The 21965-nt window shown below is 33.6% G+C and overlaps 1 protein-coding gene across 2 annotated transcripts in view; it reads right to left on the bottom strand.

Annotated features, from left to right (window-relative positions):
• Window positions 1-21965, bottom strand: part of Cwc27 (CWC27 spliceosome-associated protein homolog) — a 197952-nt gene that overhangs the window by 50125 nt on the left and 125862 nt on the right. The window contains exon 12 of one of the 2 annotated variants that reach the window (XM_013518444.1): window positions 17275-17630. The exons of the other annotated variant lie outside the window; for it this stretch is intronic. Within the exon in view, the coding sequence (XP_013373898.1) occupies window positions 17452-17630 (179 nt within the window). The 3' untranslated portion in view covers window positions 17275-17451. Of the gene's footprint in view, window positions 1-17274; window positions 17631-21965 lie in introns of those variants that run through there. 2 annotated transcript variants of the gene reach the window in all.

Genomic DNA, 21965 nt, shown 5'->3' on the forward strand with positions numbered 1-21965 from the left:
CCAAGCTGCCCGATGCCCACATTTCTCTTAATGAAAAATGCAGAGGCAGGGAGGGAGGTAAGGAGAACGAGACAGACAGAGACACTGAGATAGAGACAGACAGAGACAGACAAAGAGACAGAGAGACAATGAGAGACAGCAGAGGACAGAGAGAGACAGACAGACAGACAGACACTTTGGAATTTTTTCTCTAATTATTTTAAGAAGAAATTTTGGAAAATATCCAGCCAAAATTATTTTTTGTATCTATCAGAATATTCTAATTTCAATGGGAAAATAATGTGCAATTATTTAAAAATAGCCTGTCTGGTCGTTTCTGGTTCTGTGTTACCATCTCAGAGTTGTTCACCTGACTGGACCCTGTTCTCCACGAAGGTTTGCAGATTCTCGTTCAGATTTCACTCTTCTTCTCCAATCCCCATTTTTAATAAGAAATCTAACAAATTAAAATCTGAGATGGAGTGAAGGTAGGAGAAAGAACACTCAACTATGCTTCACCTCAAACATTCTTGTGTCCAAATGGGCTTTCTGGAAAGTGGGGTTGGAGGGTGAGTTAGATGGGAGTGTTATCCTGCTCAATTTTAGCGGTAAGGCTGTGAATTGTAGGCTAGAACGCAGTCTGCTGATGCTGGCATCTAGCTAACAGGTCATGTTCCTTGTGGTTTATTTTATTTACTAAGAAAACAATGCTTTGCAGCTTTACAGTGGAAAGAATATTGGACAGAAGTTCTGATTCTTGCTCAAATCTGTTTAAGTTAGAGTAAGTACTAAATATCTTTAATGCTTTGGTTTCTTCATTTGCAAAATGGAAACTATAATACTTGTTTAATCTACTCAGGACTGTTACAGAACTAAATGTAATGAAGCATGTGATAGAACTTTGTAAAGTATTCATGTTATATAAATATGATGTATTATTATTTGGCAGTGAATAGTAGACACTATTTATGTTTATAAGTGACTTCATAGTTATGAATTTTTTCAAATAATTAAATCTCATCTGAAGGAGGGAGTAGATATAATATTTTTCATTGTAGTAGCATATTTGTTTGAATAACACCTATTTTGTATATTAAATCCTATTTTCAAAGCACCTATAAAATTTATAAATCGAAGGAATATGGAAAATTATTTTATAAAATGACCTATCAAAATTTAATTTATATATTCTATAAATTCAGGCATTTAAATGTAAGAGTGCTTATCATGAGACTTTCAATTCTGACTCTGCTTAAAGAATAAATAATAACTGCTGGTATGCTGACATGATGGAAAAATGCTTTGCTACTCCTACCTACTACTTATAGCTAGTACTTTTATATATAGTGCTGTCCATCTGTCAGGCAGTATTTTGGCATAATAACTCATTTAAGTACAACAAGGAAGTAGCTGTCACTGGAAAGACCAGGGTTTTATACTTGGAAACCCATTCTTTCAGTAAAAGGTAAAAACTGAAAAAGTACATAATATGCAAATGTCTCTGAGCTCCGAAGGAGAAGGTCACCAAAGTTAGACACAAGAATGTAAATTTTTGGAAGGCATTCACCTTTTTTTTTGTTTTTATATCTGGTGCCTAGAACAGGGCCTAAGCTATCTTGCATTTGATAGATATATTTGAATGAATGAACTTTTTTTTTAAAGGAAAATGAGGTTTTCAGTGGAAAGAATATTCTTAGAGAAAGCAATTGAAAGAGTGGAGTCAAATGCAATTGTGCGCCTGTCATTCCAGCATATAACAAGACCTTATCTGACAAAAAACAAAACAACAAAACAAAACCAAAACAAAATAAAAAAAAATAAAGCAGAGAGATGGCAGGGATGAAGGAGAGTGAGCCAAATAACTTCGCTTCCTTTCCCCAAGCTTTAAAGAGTTGTGATCATTAAATGCTATTTTAGGATCACTGGCCTTAAAGTCTTTGAGCATTTCTTAGGAGATACTGAAAGCCAAAATAATAATTAAGGAAAGAAGGGAAGTAAAGCTCATCAAGATGACTTGTCAAGTAAAGGTAAAAACGTATCCGAACTCTATATTACCAAAAACACGTTTTCAGGTGAAAAGAAAAATATTTAAAAACTGTTATTGTTTTGAATTGTATTAATTAATCCTTTAATGTAAAGAATACTTGGGTTTCTTTGATAATTGCCTAAACTAAATTCATTATTAAAGAACCTTACACCTTTTTTTTGGTGAAATGAAAGGTTTCTCACCCTCTTATTTTGTGTTAGAATGTAATCATAGACGCATTCTCACTGACTAAATCTTTTAAAAGCCTTTGGCTTAGTCACTCAACAAAGCAAATACAATGAATAGACTGGGTTGAATATTTTGAGTTAGCAACTTCTCTTTCTCTTCCCAGCATTGTCATCTACTACAGTCTGTGAAAGCTCCAGTGTGCCTCACAAATTCTTTACTTTTATTTTCTCAACTGGAAAACACTATTAATTACTATTGTTTTCCAGGTATGTACTACATTAATTTGTAATACACTGTTAAATTACCCAGAGAAATGACAGTGTGAATAACAGACAATGACTAAGCCAACCTTAAAAAATATTTCTCAGAAACTGAGTTTGTTGTATTCCTTCTCAATAGTTACCTATAGAAACTTCACAAGCTACATACCACAGTCTAGCAAAGTCTTATGGCAGCAAGAGAGCAAATGTTGCAATAATTTTTTCTTCAACTATAACAAACCAGGTGAGAATAAACATAATTATTCTATAAATGCCTCAAATAACAAGTTGGGACTATCTGGAATAAAGTACAGGGGACTTCTTTTTGTGGAAGGAAAAATACAAAGGACTTATTTTTGATGCTGTTTTTCTGTAGCAGACTCAAGCCAGTCTGTTGAAATCTCAAACAGTACTGCAACTAAGATGTTCAGAAATAAGCTAGAAGAGCAGGGGGGAAAAAAGAAAGAAAAGAAAATTAATGCCACTAATTCTTGCTTGGGATTATTTAAAAGGAACCCAAACAGCAAGGCTGCTTCTAAAGAGAAAGTATAGTACTATAGTATCTTATTCTCACTGCCAAATAGGATTAATAAAACTACAGACTTACATAGTATAATAAAACTTTTATTTAATATTCATTCTTAGGTGTTCCAAATGTATACAGCTGTTCTGTCATTTTGCCCTAAATAAGTATAGTGAGGGAAAGTGTAAAAATGACTGAAAGATTCCATTTTTCATTTTATGTTCCAGACACAATTGGCAAGAAAGGGCACCATGCTTTCTTTTACCAGTCTTCATTCATATATGCTGTGTCTTCTGTCTGAAGGACCGCTAACTTCTCACCTGACCAATAGCTTGAAAATTTGTATAAGCAGTGGGTTTCTTGTACACACAATGACCCACTGAGAGGTGAAAGTGTTAAAATGATATTTTTAAATATATCTTTTAAACTAATATTTTTGGGGAGTAGCTATATATAGTATAAAATATGTACATTTAGTGGTACTACACATGAATCTAAAATGCATTTCAAAATACATATATTGGAAGTATTCAAAAATTATTTTATAACCCAGCTGTCCATCAGCTGACAAGTAAACAAAAAAGTTTAGCCATAAAACAGAATATCATTTGGTCATATAAAAAGTACGTGCTACATCTTCCAACACACATGGACTCTGAAAACAGTAATAAAAGACTACAGATTATATGCTTTTTCCAGAATGAAGAAATTTATCGAGACAGGAAATATATCAGTGGTTGCTTAAGTCTGGGGGAGTAGGAATGGAGGCTGTAGCAGGTGACAGCTAACGGGTATAAAGTTTCTTTCTAAGATCATAAAAATGTCCTAAAAGTCACTGTGATGATGGTTGCAAACATCTAAAAATATACTAAAAACCACTAAATTATATGCTTGAAACAAGTGACTCTATGATATGTGAACCCTATGTCAAAGGCTTTCATAAATAACAACAAAAAAACCCTCCACTTTATTCCAGAGGTGTAACAAAACACTTGGAGACCGCTAGTCTCAATAAGAGATGATTCTACTTGTGTTACTGTATCTAAAAGTTGTGTTGTCTTTCAGATTTAATTGCCTCTCCCTTGCTCCTTAAAACTTTCCAAAAAATATTGCATTATAACTGATAGTTTTTCTTCCCCTGCTGAACTATAAATTTTGTATCCTGCCTCACATCATGAAACAAAATAATTTTCAGATGGCTTAAGCAGTTAAAAGTAAAATAATAAATAATTATAGAAAGATAAAGATGAATATTTAAATGACTATGATCAGATATCTTGGTCATCAGGTAAATACCTTGCATGTAAAAATATTTAATAATAAATGTAACATATGTAAACATACTGAGACCAAAATGTATAGAAATGAGCTGGAAAACAATGTTAAAAATATTAACCTTATTAGGGTTAGAAATAATATTAATTCCACGCAAACTTCCCCCACAAAAAAAGAGGAGGAATATATCCTAATTCATTTTGAGTCAAACATTACAGTGATACAACTTCATACAAAGATACTGCAAGAAAATAAACCTCAAAATTATAGCCTATTGGCTTTCCTGAAAATAGATGCAAAAATCCTTAATGAAATAATTGCGAATGAATTCAATACCATAGGGAAAATAAGGGATAATACATTGTCAAGAATAGTTTATCCCAGTAATGCAAGATTGTTTTAACTTGAAAAAATTAAATAATACAACACACCACAGTAAAAGATTAAAAAAAGAAAAAGCCCCTAACCATTTCAATAGAGAATTGAGAAAAGCATCTGATAAAATTCAATGTTCATTTATGATAAAAACTTTCAGTAAATCAGGAATAGAAGGAAGCTTCTTTTACCACATAGAGGTTAGCCAAAAAAAGTCTTGGCTAATATAAAATTGGACATGAATGACTGAATGCTTCCCTCCTATTACTAGGAACTAAGCAAGGACACACAATCTTACTACTTCTATTCTATAGGCCCATACAAAAATAAGGCCAGAAAAATTTAAAATATACCCAAGCAAATTACCTTTACATACAGAAAATTCCAGTAAAGAAAAATTGCAAAGAATCCACTGAAAAAGTAACTAGTAAAAATGAGAAGATTTAACAAAGTTATAGGATTTGAAGTTGATATACAAAACTCAACTGTATTTCCATGTACTAGAAGTGAACATTGGAAATTGAAAAAAGTAAAACATACCAGTTATAATAGCATCAAATAACAAAATACCTGGGATATATTTAAAAATAAATAAAATATACTATAGGAAACTATACAACACAGCTGAAAGAAATTAGAAAGATTTACATAAATGGAGAGATATATTGTACTCATTAAAAAAACCCAATATTTTAAAATTGTCAGTTCTTCTGAATTCATCTGTAGACTCAACATGACTGCAAACAAAATTATAGCAGGATTTTTTGGGTAGAAATTGGCAAACTGATTCTTGTGCTGGCTAACCTAGAAGAGCCAAAACAATTTAGAAAAAGAACATAATTGGAAGACTTTTTGATTGGATGATTATTTAATTTCAATATTTATTACACAGCTAAATTAATCAAAATAGTGTGCTTCTAGTATAAATACAGGTATATAGAAAATGAATCAGTGTCCAGGGATGAATTCTCATGTATGCAGTCAGTTAATTTCTGATAAAGGCTCTGAGGTCTTTCAATGTGGAAATGAGTGCCTTCAACAAATGGGGCTATTAAAGAGAGATAAACTGCAGATTTTTACATGTAAATGGGTGTAACTTGAGACCATACTCATTAGTGAAATAAATCAGACCCACATGTGTGAGCATCATATTGTCTCTCTGGTAGGAAAAACTGAAAGGATAAGTAGGGTCTAAAATGTACAATAGATATTATGAAATGGGAAGAAACTGTTAAAAAGGAAAAAGGAACTAAGATGGGTGAAAGGGGAAAGAACAGTAGGGAAAAGATAGAAAAAATGAAAGTTAATTATACTATTAGTGTCTCTTAGTTCATAGAAAAGGAATGTTTGCACTTATATCGATTGGAGAATTTTTTATGCCCATATCTTGTACCCTGAGTAACTACTTTATTTTTTTTTGCATTTTTTTTTTTTACATTTTAAAGACCTGAGTAACTACTTTAAAGATAATATAAGCAATGTATTAACTAGTTTTATTCTCCTATCATCTTGTTATGAAATTTCATTTTACCTTTTTTCCATAAAATAAAACAAACAAAAAAAATGGGGCTAGAAAAATTGAGCATCCATATGTAAAAAACAAAAAACAGATGTTTACCTCATTATACCTATATCTATATATCTATATCTATATATCTATAATTTATTATAGTTAAATCATAACCCTAAAAGTAAAAGTTTGTGCTAGTGATGGTGAACCTCTTAGAGATGAGTGCCTAAACTGCAACCCAAAACTCACTTATTTACCACAAAGTGCCAATACTGTACTTAAAGCTGAATACTGAGGTTTTAGGTTAGAAAACCTCATACATTAACATCTTTGACTTAATAGAAAAAAAAATAACATGTGCCATAGGTTTGCCAACACTGGTTTATGCAATAAAATCTGTAGAAGAAAAAAATAGGATGAAATCTATGAATTTAGGATTAGGCAAAATTTCCCACCACACAAAAATCTTGAAGCATGAATGAAAACTACTTCATTAAATTCAGTTTCATTAAAATTAAAAACTCCTCTTCGAAATATACTCTTTAAGAAAATGAAAAGGCAAGTACAGAGAAGGAAAAGATATTTTAAAACATTTATCTAATAAAAGACTTGTATCTAGACTATATAAGGAACTCTTTTCAAAGCAGTAAGATGACAACCTTATTCTATTATTTTAATAGAATTCTATTATTTTAATAGAATTAAAATAATTCTATTAAAATCATAAAAGGTAACCTGATTTTAAAAATGAGCAAAAGATTTAAACAACAACTTCATAAAAGAGTGACAAATAACCCAAGATGTTCAACCTCAATGATCATTAGAGAAATGTACACTAAAGCTACAAAGATAATACCACTGCAGATTCTCTAGAATGGCTAAAATTAAAGATTGGTAATACCCAGAGTTTGAAGCAACTAGACCTCTTCTTGTACACTGCTAGAGAGAATGCAAATTTGTGCAGCCCCTTGGGAAAATAGTTCAGCAGTTTCTTACAAATATAATTATAAAGACCCAGAAATTCTATTCATAGATATTTACCCAAGAGAAAAGAGTCCTATGGATGTTCATAATACTTCATTCATAACAATTAAAAACTGAAAATAACACCTACATATCCATCAGTTAATATATAAACATGGTGTATCTATACAATGGAATACCTTTTATCAATAAAAGACAACAAACTATTGATAGAGGAGCTCAAATATGGACGCATTCTGCTAGGGAAGGTAAGACAGACACAGTATACTGTATGGTTTTATTTATATTAAATTCTAGAAATAGCAGATCTATAGTGAAAAGACAGAAGGTTAATGGTTGTTAGGTCTTTGACGAGAGATTAATTGTAAAAGGATACTGGGGAACTTCTGAGGGACAATAGAAATACCTTATGTCCTAATTGTGCTGATAATGATATAATTATACATTTTTGTCAGCTCTCATAGAATTGTACACTTAAAATTTCTTGATGATTTGCTGCATTCTGTTTGCCAGTATCTTATTGAGGATTTTTGTATCTATGTTCATTAGGGAGATTGGCCTGTAATTCCCTTTCTTAGTTGGGTCATTCTCCAGTTTTGGTATTAGGGTAATGCTTGCTTCCAGGAATGAATTTGGGAGTGCTGCTTCTCTTTCCATTTCATTAAAGAGACTGAGAAACAGCGGTGTTAGGTCTTCTCTAAATTGCTTGTAGAATTCAGGAGGGGCTGGGCTTTTCTTTGTTGGTAGGTTTTTAATTACATCTTTGATTGCATTGACTGATGTTTTATTTAAGATTTTTATGTCTTCTTGATTCAGTTTTGGTAATTCATATGTATCTAGGAATCTGTCCATTTCTTATGCATTTTCCAACTCTTTAGAATACAAGTTTTTAAAATAGGTATAGATGATCTTCTGGATTTCTGCAGGGCCTGTTGTGATTTTATCCTTTTCATTCCTAATTGCATGGATTTGTCTTCCTTTTTTGATAAGGTTGGGTAAGGGTTTGTCAATTTTATTTAATCTTCAAAGAACCAACTATTCAATTCATTGAGTTTTTAGTCTCTAATGTGTTAATTTCTGATCTTTATAATTTCCTCCCTTGTATGAGCTTTTTTTTTTGGCTTAGCCTATTCTTCTCCATGTCTGAGGTTCACCACAAAGTTGTTTATTTGCACTTGCTCGGTTTTCCTGATATGGGTATTCACTGCTATAAATTTGCCTTTTAAGACTGCTTTTCACTGTGTCCCATAAGTTCTGGTATGTTGTATTGTTGTTCTCATTTAATTATAGAAACTAATTTTTTCTTTAATTTCATCTATGACCCACTGGTTGTTCAAAAGGGTGCTATTTAATTTCCATGTGTTTATGAAGTTCTTGTGCTTTCTTTTGCCCTTGATTTACAATTTTATTGCACTAAGGCCTGACAATATGCATAGGATAATTTTAATTCCTTTGCACTTACTTAAGCATGTTCTATGAGCTAGTATATGGTGTATTTTGGAGAATTTCCTGCGTGCAGCTGAGAAGAATTTGTATTCTGATACTGTCAGGTGGAACATTTACTAAGTCCATTTGTTCAAAAGTTTGGTTTACTTCTAATATTTTATTGTTAATTTTTGTCTAGTTGATCTGTCTTTTTGTGAGAATAGGGTATTGAAATCCCTCAATACAACTGTATGAGTGCTTACTTGATTTTTCATGCCAGTTAATATTTGTTTTATATAGTTGGATGCAATGATATTTGCTGTATACGTATTTATGATTGTTATTGCTTCCTCTTGAATTGTTTCCTTTACAAGGATATAGTGATCTTCTTTATCTCTCTTAATCAGTCTTGGCTTGGAATTCACTTGGTCTGCAAATAGAATAGCTACCCTTGCTTTTTTCTGGGTTCCTATCACATGAAGTATTGCTTTCCACCCTTTGAGTTTCAGTCTATCAATTCCTTTTTGAATTAAATGTGTTTCTTTTATGCAACATATTGTTGAATCTTGCTTCTTGCTTTATTCTGCCAGTCTGTGTCTTTTGGTTGGTGGATTAAGACCATTAACATTGATGGTTATAACTGATATGTATTGACTTGTCCTTGTCATGTTTTTTTCCTGTTATTGGCTTCTCCTCTTTTTCCCCCCTCCCACTGTTTACTTGTTTGACTTCCCTGGTGGATTCCTTCTGTTGGGGTTCATAGAATTGTAGTCCTTGTTATCTCTTTTTAGAATGTCCTTCAAAACATTTTGGAGTGCTCGTTTGGTGATCAAAAATTACCTCAGATATTCTTTGTCATAGAAGTATCTTATCTCCATCAGTTGTGAAGGAGTTTTTCAGGGTACATCAACCTGGGTTGAAGGTTGCTTTTCTTTAGAACTTGAAATATTTCACTGCAAGTTCTTCTTGTTTTAAAGATTTGTGTTGAGAAGTCAGCTGTGATTCTAATGGGCTTTCCTTTATAGGGGATTTACTTCTTTTCACTAACAGCTTTTAAGATTCTTCTTGTGTTGAATTTCTAAAATCTTGACTATGATATGTGGGGCTGTAGTTTTTTTGATTGTGACTAACTGTCATTGTATATGCCTCACTTAACTGTATGTCAAATTTCATTGCTCTACCAGAGAAATTTTCTGCCATGACATCTGTGAACAGGTTTTTCTTTATATCATTTGTTCTATCTCCTGCTTTTTCATTGACTCCAATTGATCTTAAGTTATTCTTCTTTGCCTCACCTTGTAGCTGCTGAATTGATTTCTCACAGTCCTTTGCTATTTTTAAGAAATCTTTCATGATTGCTAACCTCAATCTCTTGCACAGGATGACTCAGCTCTCAGCACTTACCACCAGCTAGTGCAGTCCTTCATGTCTGTTGCTCCCTTCCACTGCTGCATCTCTCCCTGGGAACCTTTGGGGCTGTGTCTTGGTTACTTTTTTCTCGCTGCTGGGACAAAATACTTGACGCCCAAAATTAAGGAAGGAAAGGTTTATTTCGCTTACAGTTTGTGGAAGTTTCAATTCGTACTTGGCGATTGTAAGGCAGAGTGGCACATGGCAGAGGGCTACAGCTCCTGGTGGCAGACACAGCAAAGCAACAACCCACCAGGACGGAATGGAGGAGGAATGGCCTCAAGCAGCTTTTTCCTCTCCCTTACATATGCAAACTATCCACCCCAGGGTGGGTGTAGCTCTCACACCCACAATCATTCAACTCTAATAGCCTGCCCATGGGCTGCAGGAGGCTTTGGGGGGACACACAGACAAAAACCATAACAGGCTGCCAGAAGTCACCATGTGTCTACAGGTTTGAATTGCTCCTCTCACATAGTGAGCCTCATCTCAGGGAGAAGGCGCCAATGGTTACCTCCTTGTTCACTGAAGTTTCTCTCCTTACTCTCTCCATAGGCTTCAATTTATGCTTCAGATCCTTCCTGGGTCCAGGGGACCCACTTCTCTCCTTGTCTTCCTCACATTGCTATATTTCAGCATCTGGACATCACTCTCAGAGAGGCTCTTTCTCTGCTGCTTGCCACTCTGCCATCATGGCACTCCCTTCAACATGGCCTCTTGGAACAATGAAGAGATGCACTACATATAAGATATATGAAGCTGCTGCTAGAGTAACATGGCGTGCCATTCTACACTAAACATTCTTTTTGTTAGTAGATGAAATATACCCTAAAATAACAGTAAAAATATAGCATAGTAATTACACTAGTAACACAGTTATCAAGTATCATGTACTGCATATAGTTATATGGTCTAGCTGGGTGTGGTGGCACACACCTGTAATCCCAGCACTCGGGAGGCTGAGGCAGGAGGACTGTTGCAAGTTTGAGACCAGCCTGGACTACAAAGTGAGCTCAAGGCTAGTCTAAACTTTATAATGAGATCCTGTCTCAAAAAGACAAAAAAAACAAAAAGAAGTTATATGGTCCACATTTTTATCTGAATGGCACTTCAGTAGGTTTTTTTAGACCCATATCACCACAAACTATGAGTGATGTCTTATTTATGATGTTATGATCCATGATCAGATGGCTAGATATCATTACACGATAGAAAATTTTGAGCTCTATTGTAATCTTATGGGACTACTGTAATAGATGCAGCCCTTTGTTGACTGAAATGTTGTTGTGTGGTGCATGCCTACAGTTTAGTATAAGAATGAATTGCTGTTATGTGGCACATTCCTATAGTTCAGTATAAGAACTATTATTCCTATAGTTCAGTATCATTATTCTAGATCAGCACTAGCCAATAGAAATGTAATACAACCAAAAGTGGACTTTAAAATTCCCTAGCAATTACACTGAAATATAAAAGGAAGCAGATGAAATTCAGTATAATAAATAGTTTAATCCAAGAGTAATTAATCAGCAATTTATAGTTTTTGGCATTAAACCTTCAAAATCTGGTATATATTTCATACTCAAAACACATTTTAGTATAAATTGTTCATATTTCATTTCACAATAGAATTATCTATAAGGTTCAAAAAAGTACTGATGCTCTGGTCTTTAGAATTTCCAGGTAATCTAAATGTGCAGAAAAGTTTGAGAACCACAGGCCCAGTAACAAAGGAGGAACAGGAAAAGCAACTCAGAGAATTGATATTAAACAATGGTTTGAGTAATGATATCCATTAGATATAGGTTAGGGATTTCAAGAGAAGGGAGCCAGGACAACACAGGCCAATCTGTGAAAAAGGTTTGTAATGGTTAAAAAAAAATTAGCCTATATACAGCATAGGATCCATGGTGAGAGATGAGATTACTGTGGAAGGCAAAGTATAGGCCATGTAGAGCCTTATACATCATGCGAAAGACTACCCTGTAGGAAATGAGATACCATTAAATAACTTTATGAAGGGAATTGACACATGATCATGTCTGTGTTTAAGAAAAGCCACACACAGAATGTACTGGGAGGATCTGAGATTAGCAAGAGGAAAATACAAAGAGCAGATTGGTTTTCAGGCAATCTCAGTATTTTGTAATCTAAATACAAATCACTTTGCTCAGGAAAACATGCAAATCCTAAGCCTTCATTGATATATAATAAATGTTTCCTCTAAAAATATTTAGACAATGAAATGTCTAGGTATTTAGACAATGAAAACCACAAAATAATCATTAGGTCTGAATTTTACATTAATTTAAAGATGTTTTGTTTTGTTTGTGATGTTGGTATTTTGCTATTGTTCTTTTTTTTAACTATTCTCTTTAAAATAAAAAAAGTACAAACAGCAAACATATGAAAAAATGAAAAAAAAATCTTAAGTAACTTTTTATTTGCTAAGTAAAATAATAATTTTCCTGAAGTAATAATTTTTACATTTTCCAAATTTCTTAAAAGAAAAAATGATATTTTAAAAATTTAAATGAAATTAAAACTGTTTTATAAGGTACTATAAGCTTTAAAGTGAGATTTTAAGTCTACACAAAAGTATGTCCTTGCCACAAGAAAGCCAGTGGATTTCAAAGTTAAACTGTTTTCTAATTTTATTTTATCAAAATTATCTACTACTCATGATTTCTACCTTATAGAGATTACTTTTTCTACAGAATTCAGGTTCTTAAGGTGACTGTTAAAATCAGTTACAAAAATGCAACATGAAAATTGTCTCTTCTTTAATCAGACTTATTTCCTCATACCCCCCACACCCTGAAAAAGTTTTCCTTGCTATTATTTCTCACTGCTCTGAATGTCCATAGTTATCTGAACATCCTTTTATATACTGTCCATTAATTATGAATAGTGCTTAAATTATGACTACTAATTACTTTTTTGAATATTAGTTAAAAGCTAACTCCTTTAGAACTTGGGAGTAGTAACTGGATTTATCTTAACTCAGTGGTTTTAAATTTTTTTGCCTAGAAGTATATAAAAATATACATTTTTCTGAATATGTTTATTACATATCTAACATAGAATTTATAAAACTTTAATATCTAACATATAAAACTATATATAAACTTGAACCATATAAAATTACTGATATTACATTTCTTTTGACCCACAAAAATGTAAGTTTCATATTGGTCAACCCAATATAGTTTAAAAATTCAAAGTTTCACAAAATAGCCAGGTGCAGTGATGCACACCTGTTATCCCAGCACACGGGAGGTTGAGGACGAGGATCGCTGGGAGTTCAAGGCAAGCTGGGTTATGTAGTGAGCTCAAGGTCAGCCTGAGCTACATAGCAAGACCCTGTCTCAAAAACAAAACAAAACAAAACAAAACAAAACAAAACAAAACAAAACCACGCCCCCAATTTCACAAAACAATATTTACTTTTAACCACATGTGAGGTACTTTGGTGTTTTTTGCCCTATACCACTCCATTAAATAAAAATGCTGATTGAGATACGCTATTAATTTCATGACCCTACCAGTTTTTTATTGCCCATAATTTAAAATAATTCTGCTCTAAAGTCTAACCTAGAGACTAGGCCTACCTCCAGCTTAAGCCTTAAACTAACAGGGTAAAATGTTTCTTAAAGGCTCGTAAGTGGTCCAGAGTAGCAGGATAAAGATGAAGTAAGTAATCAGGATGGTGTACCAGAGTGTAAACTTGCAGTATATCTGTGAGTACTTAGCAGTTTATTGTAAAAGGCCATCATAAAAACAAAGTTCAAAGATTAGAGATTTTGATTGAATCTTCTGATTGGACAGAACTAAACTGATCAGATGACACCGAAGGTGATTCAGTGGCTGACTGACAGTGCTCAGAATGAAGATTACCCTTGGGAAATAGTTATGTGTTTTATAAGGCTCTTTCCAAAGTCCTTTCCTGAATTAAAAAGGAAAGAAAGAAAATGAAGGAAGGAAGGAAGAGTGAAAAGAAAGAAGGAAAGTTAGTTTATATAATGTCAGATTTCTTTTTACAAAGAGAGGAAACCCATGACGATTATTTCTCTGAGATTTTTTGCTTCCTAGAAGATCATCACTGTGCTACATGAGCCACATTCAGCAGGCTATGTAATATTTTCTAAAAGCAAAGCTTATCCAGTTCTGTTAATAAGTAGTGAAATAGTACAGATGATAACAGATTGCAAATATACTGCTATGTTCTGCTGGAGCTTTTAACTTATTAAAAATGATGTCTATATAAAGATAATGTACAAAAGCTAAACTATTAACCAGTTTGTCAGTGAAAACCAGACAACATGTATTCCTATCCAAATGACTCAAGTATTGTCAGACAGATGTCAATACTTGCATGGGGCAGTGTCTCCACCAGCACAAAGGTATCGCTAAATTAGACTAGACTTCCAGCAGGAGCACAGGCATGCTGGCTAACATGGAAGCAGTATGAATGCTTTACCCTGCTCACTGGTGCTTGGACAGTGTGCACACATACTAACTACCTTATCCTTTTTGTTACTAACATCTATTTATCTGATGGAAGAGTGTTGACAGAACTTGAATTGATGCCAACCCTACTGATGAGAAACAAGGTGGAACAGTTGCTGGCTGGCGGGAATGTTTCCTTTTTAGGAAGCAGCAGTAAGATGATACATGGAAATATGGTTGGAGGGACTATTACAGGTTGCTGATACAGGAACTGTTTTTGATTTTTGAAAAACAAAGAATTAAAGCAAGTCAAGTGAATGGCCAACACATACAAGAAGGCACTCAAACACTTACATGAATAGTATGTCTAAAGGAAATAATAAATGCCACCTAGACTTGTATACCATCAATTGAGCTGAGTTCTAGTTGATGTATGAGGCTGTTTGGTCTTTTTGCTCAGGCAGATTAAGCAAAAGAACAGTGAAGACAAAAATAATGTCTTAGTCGGCTGAGAAGCCTGATTACTTATTCTGCCAATCAAACTGCACATTCAACCCATGGTGCCAATATAAAAAGCAGACAGAAATCAAATTGCATGACTAATTGCAGAAAAGAAGTAAAACTTGAGTGGAGAGTTTTAATAAGCTGATAGTAAGGGCAAATGGAAATAGTAGTTCATTAAATAAATCTCTTTCTCAATATCAATGCACAGACATTCCTTCCTCATTTGATGGCTGAGTTATGGTCCCTCAATGAGGTTGTTTAATTAATTGCTAAATGATGAATTGTATATTCATCATTTGGTGGCAAACCTCTGGCATGCATGCTATTTGCTTTTTCTTTTTTTTTTTGGTTTTTCTCCGGTACAGGGAACCGAACTCACGACCTTGCGCTTGCCAGGCAGGTGCTTTGCCGCTGAGCTAAATCCCCAGCCCCCTATTTGCTTTTTCTTGAAGACAAAAAGTTAATGTAAGACTTGTTTTTTCTAAACTAAAGTCTCAGTATTCAGGTTTAATTGCTGTAAGTGGGTTTCAGGTTGCAGTTTGGGCACTCATCTCTAAAAGTTCGCCATCACTAGTATATAGTATCTACGTTATAATATTCAACATAAAGAAATGCTCAAAGGAAACTCTAACTTGATGACTTTGGTTTTATTTGCATAATTCTTATATGGAGTACTGTAATGTATAACAGAACATAAAATTATAGTACTGTACCATACAGTACAATAAACAAAAATTATAGTACTGTACAAATAGTGTACTGTACAAAAAAGACATTGAGGCTGTATGAATAAGATGTACAGAACTGTACAAAAAAAAGGATGAGCTGAAGTTTAAGCAGCAGGTTGTTAAGTCTGAACAGCATTCCTTGGTCCTAAGTCGAGGAGTTGTTAAACAAGTATGTAGGTCATAAAAGCAAAGAGTATCTGTATTCATTCTCAAGTTTCAGACCAATAACCCATCTACTTTCATTTGCTCCATTCTCTAACCTTGTATCAGTACAAAAGGATACTCACTAGATTTTCTTCACTGAATATCAGACCTGAATAGTCCTCACTCTATTCTCTATGTATTTTGCCTTCTGAGCATGTTTATTCATAATACAGTGGTAACTTGTCCCTCACATATATACACTGAAAGGAGTCACAGAATCCAGATATACATTTTGAAATATTAAAAAGAATAGATTATGTTCTGTATAGTTTTAGTGCCATATATTTTGTTATATACATGACACAGTGTATGCAAACTTATGATGTATGTCTGTTTTATACATGTATAGTTAATGTACTAGCATTGGAGCATACTTAATTATTTTAAATAATTTCCTTTAGGTAACAGTGCACAAATATCTTTTTCTCTGTTACCTAAGAATCACAGCTGCCTTTATGTTAATCAAACTTTGACCTTACTTGAGTGATTAAAAATAACAAGTTTTTTTAGCATCTTGAGTATTCCGATTGTGGTTTTGGCTTGAATAGTTGTTTAAGGAGGTAACTCTCTGGTTGAGAAAAGCAGGGAATGATGTGGGTGAAATATGGAGAAATCTGATGGCAAAGCAACATATTTTGCATTCCACTGTGTAAAAAATACACACTAGCAGTAAAGGAGATATCAGTGACTAATTTGTCTATTAATACTAAAGACTTTAACCCAAGACATAGAAAAACAGAATCTTATGTATTTTTTAACATTTTCAAGTGACAAGCAAAAAAACTAAAAAAGGAATGATGCCAATCATCTTTCAGAAGTGACTGTTCTCTTGATTTGGTGGATTATACAGCATTTAAAAAAATATCACATTAGATAATGACTACTATTATTACCCAAAGGGGATGGAAGTTGCTATCAGGCAGTATAGGTCCTCCCAACAACACTGGTGCTCTTGGGGGAAAATCAATACACTCATGTGGGCCATGGTTTCCTTATACAAAATATCACTTGTCCTACTTTCCTTATAGGCTCTTCTCAGAGAGAAATGGGAATAGGAAGTACAGAGAAAAATAGTGCTCAGTTCGGGGCTGGGGATTTAGCTCAGCGGCAAAGCGCCTGCCTGGCAAGTGCAAGGTCGTGAGTTCGGTTCCTGGTACCGGAGAAAAACCAAAAAAAAAAAAAAACTATCAAAAAAAAATAGTATTCAATTCTTCACAACTATGGGCTTGTGTTAGACACAGCTGAATTACCTTCACTGTTCAACATCAAATGGCAAACTGTTCTTTTTTTGGGGGAGGAGGGGCAGCTGGGCCTTAAACCCAGGGCCTTGTATGTGCTAGGCAAGCACTTTACCACTAAACTTTACCCTTAGCCCTCAAGTGACAAATCACAACTGTTTAAAGCCATTTTAGTCCATTCTTCATTTATTCAACTTGTTTTCCAAAATATTTTTTGAGAACATCAAATATTGTCATAGGTGTTGGGAAAATAAAAATGAAGAAAACAGACAAAAATTCTAGTGAGGAAGGCAGAAAACAAAAAATAACTACGTGAAGTGTAAGAATGTCAGAAAGTAATAAGAAGAATGATGCAGGAAAGGATAATTAGTGTCAAGCAGGGCACTCAAAGACCATCTCACAAAGATGGTGACATCTGACAAAAGACCTGTGAGGTAAGAGGTACAGCCATGCTGGTATCAGGAGGAGCTCTGGCTCAGGGAGAGTACAATGGCCTGGCAACATCACATACAGCATGCCAAACGTACTCAGAGCCTCAGAGGCTGCTGGGCCTAGAACAGAATAAACAAGAGGAAAGTTTAAGGACACGGGATCAGAGGTAAAGAGGGAAGAAGGTACAGATTAGGTAGAGCTGGTAGAGAGGCATGTGGCTTTGGTTTTTAGGAAACCCACTAGTGGTTTAAAAATAAAAGTAGTGACAATATCTAACTCAGATTTTAAAAGGACTGTCCTAGCCATGTTGAGAATTCTTTCAGATGGCATAGGTAGAAACGAAGAGATCAGTTAGGAGAATCTTAATAACTTTAGGTTGGAAATGACTGTGGCTCTGAACAGCTATTGATAACAAGCTGGTCAGACTGTGTACAGTATCCTGAATTGTCTGATCAACCAGAGTGGGGGCAATGGCGTGTAAAAGAAAAAGGAGTCAAATCTGGTTTTAAAATTCACTGAGCTAAAAATGATTTCAGAAAGAGCAGGTTTGGAAAACCAATAGTTTAACTTAGAACACAGTAAGTTTAAGATGGCTATTAACCACTCTGGGAATTATTACCCTCTATAGGATATATAAATCTATGAAACTGAAAGACATTACCAAAGAATTAAGTATAGTGCACCTCTAAGAAGAAATTAGAGGTCAGGTAATGCAAGTGATACAAAAAGAAAAGTCAACAGTATAATATGCTGGTGATCACTTAATTGGAGGACTAGGCATTTGACTTGTAGGGATGGAAAGCTAATGGGAAAGGGAATGAGAGGAGAGGAACCGAAAACAACAGCACGTGCAATCTTGTATCAATGGTAGTAAGTACTTGTTAAATAAATGCAGTATAACCAGGATATACCATGTTCGTCAGACACTCACAAGACTCAGGTCTACACCAGCAGGGAGGAGATCACTGTGCTCCTTTGCTGAAGTGGCAAGATAAGGGGAGTGAAGGGTTCTAAGGGAGTAAGGCAGGTTTAGCTCCTCTTGATTTTGAAATGCAATCAATTATAAAATGTTCTGCTCACTATCAGTACTTTCCGGTAAGTTCTTCAATTCTTTTATAAACATAAGTTGAAAACAAATATATTTCATAAATCCTTATATATTTTTTTCTTGGTAAGACCCACAAAGGGCAATGATCTGGGAAAACATTTGTTTTACTCATTAAGTTCATTTTTTCCCCTTGTCTCCATTTCTTTCTTTCTTTTTTTTTTTTTTTTGACTTAGGAGTACAATCATACTGATGAAACATTTTACCACAGCTATCACCAGTTTTTATTGAGAAGCACACAAGATGCCCTGTTTTAAACATTTAAGAGTTCCAATGTCTGCTTTTTTCTTTAGGAGAGTTATATTTCAACCTTTCATGCCAGCATGCTTTCCCCTCTTTCATTTTAGCAGATACCATTATCTTTTTCTTCTGGAATAATTTTTGTATACCTCAGTACAATTGAGCTCCTTGACCAAACAACAGAAGATAAAGTATTTACAATTTTATTATACAAGCACACATGTAGCATTATAGGAACACACATAAAATTAAAGGTGAAGTGTCCAAAGTCTAGACTGAAACCATATTTATGTTGCTGAAGGCAAAAAAAAAAAAAATTATTTAGTCTAGAGTAATGAGTAAGTAGCAGCAAAACAAATATTTGGTTGACTGTGGAAAGCTAATGTTTTCATTACTTGTTATAAGCATAAAAGCTAAAAACAGGCTGACCAAGCACATTTTGACAGTAAATAACATATCTATTCATCAACTTTTTGGTGTATATAAAACTGTGATTTCTAATTTATGCATTTATATGCAGTGAAGGTAGAACTAATTATATATATATATATATATATATATGTTTCAGTATTGCCCATTTATTTAAAACAGATTTGCAAATTATTAATTACCTGTCTACATTTGTAAATAACTGCTTTGGTAAGAAAGAAAGAGAGAAAGAAAGAAAGAAAAGAAAGAAAGAAAGAAAGAAAGAGAGAGAGAGAAAGAAAGAAAAAAGACAGAAGGAAAAAAGAAGAGAAGATGGACAGATGGAAAGATAGATTATAATGTGCTGACTTGCCTGCCATTTTAAGAAGTCTGTAATTGGTGACATTAATTTATATATACTAATGTCATAATAACTCACAGATATAAAACTTTTACATACATAATTTAATTCCCCACAAAATTAAAATGTATAAATACACATTATTTCTATATTTATGTAGATCCATGTTCAGAGAATAAAAGAAGTTGCATTGGCTATGTTTAGGTGAGAATAAAGGTAGTTTTATTTCCTTTGGTCTTATGATAAAAATGTGGTATAGTAAGATATATTAAGTTTTAAATAATATATTTGCCTGAATAAAAGAAGTAAGAAAGGAGCAAAGATTCTTAGTACTGGAGGTCATATTATAAATATGGAGAGAGGGGAAGACTAGAATGTTCTCTGTGGTGTGGGACTGCGCTTAGACTGTTAGTGCACCTCCTTACTTCATTTACTACAAGAATCCAGAAGCAATAGCAACAAGTACCCTAACATCCAGAACTTGATTTCTAAATACTACCTTCCATTTAGAGTAGTCAGAGTTCTTTAGAAAATAGGGTGATTTAAGGACTTACTATAATATAAATCTGTAACACCTTTTAAAATCAGAAATAACCAAGTGCTCAAATAATAATAGGAAAAGTAAAAAGAACACAGCTAGAAGAGGCTCTTCACCAACAAAATACAAAAAGAAATAAAAATACTTATGCATCGTAATAAATAATGATAAAAACAAACTGTAAGTTATGCAATAAGATTCCTTAAGTTAACATTGACATAATAAGTAAATGTGGAAGAAAAGAAAGGTCTTTTTTAAAACATGGAATGAAAACTATAAAAGAGATGATGGAGTCAGAAAAGCATTAGTGAATACTAAAACTAACTGATGAAGGTTAGATGAGGAATGGGATATTAATTTAATCTCAAAAAATCTTTTACAAAGGAATTTCCTGAATATCTAGGATTAGATCCTGAAGTGGGAAAAAGAACAGATACAAAGGACATTATTAAAATAGACTGTGTTAGGGGCTGGGGATTTAGCTCAGCGGCAAAGCGCCTGCCTGGCAAGCGCAAGGTCGTGGGTTCAGTTCCCGGTACCGGAGAAAAACCAAAAAAAAAAAAAAAAAAAAAAAAAATAGACTGTGTTATTAATTTACTACTTCTGAAAATCGTACTGGTTTTTTGAGACATACCTTAAAAAACTCTTATTTATGTGCATAGGAGAGATATACAAGATTGCTTCTGGCAAATGTTCACAGTAGGAAATAGAAGAACCTAAAAATTTACTATAAAAACTGGAATATGCATTTAATGAATATTATAATCACTTAAAAAGAATAAGTATATACTACAAATAAAACATAGTAAGAAGAATAAAAGTGTAAAACTAACACAAATATATTAAGATTAGAAAAGTTTAAGAAAGAGCTAAATCCTGGTATGTTTCTGTATGTTGAAAATATGGTATAAGCTAAATTAGGAAAAACGTGAAAAAAAGACAATGCATCAATCTGAATAAATTTTAAAAACTTACTTTTTAATATTTTTATTTTGAAATAATTAAAAACTTATGGAAAAGTTGAAAAAGAACATAGAAAACTCATTCTTAATATCCAAATTCACCAATTTTAACACTTTGCTATGTTTTATTATTTTCTCTCGCTCTGCACATAAAGATATTTTTTTTCTCAACCTGTTATTTCATAATTTGGGCTTTTTTTCCTAAGTGGACATTTTGAAGACTATAAGGCTGTTGCTTTTGTAGTAAATATTCCTTAATTTGGGTTTTTCTGATGACCACTTATGATTAGAGTCAGGTTATGCATACCTAGCTGCAGCACCATATTAAGCGATTTTGCATTCTTCTTCTCCAGGTTCAGGGTACAAAGCCACATTGTGTTCCCAGGTTCCCAACTGCTGATATCACTTAAATCAATCAGTCCCACAGTCTCTATTATATAAAGAACGTTTACATTTCTCATTTTAACTAATAAGCACCTGGTCTGGGGGGGGGGCTTTAAGATCATGCCGCTCTTCATGGAACATTCTCCCTAGATTTAGTGCCCATTGATCATTGTAGTTCAAACCAAATTTTTCTATGAAAATTCAAAATTTCCAACTCCACCACTCCCTTTCAGATTTATTATTTGGCATCTTACTGTAAGGAAGTGACTTCCTTTCTCTTCTAAGTATTCACTGATTGATTCATTTACATTATTATGGATCCCAGGATTCCTACCTCTTCCCAACTGTTTAAATTTCTTTACTGTCCTTAATTTTTTCATTGAGATAGACTTCATATAACATAAAATTCACCATTTAAAGATATGTTACTTTAGTGAGCTGGGGATTTAGCTCAG

Source organism: Chinchilla lanigera, unplaced genomic scaffold, assembly GCF_000276665.1.
Source record: "Chinchilla lanigera isolate Chin_1 unplaced genomic scaffold, ChiLan1.0 scaffold00045, whole genome shotgun sequence".
Lineage (NCBI taxonomy): Eukaryota > Metazoa > Chordata > Mammalia > Rodentia > Chinchillidae > Chinchilla > Chinchilla lanigera.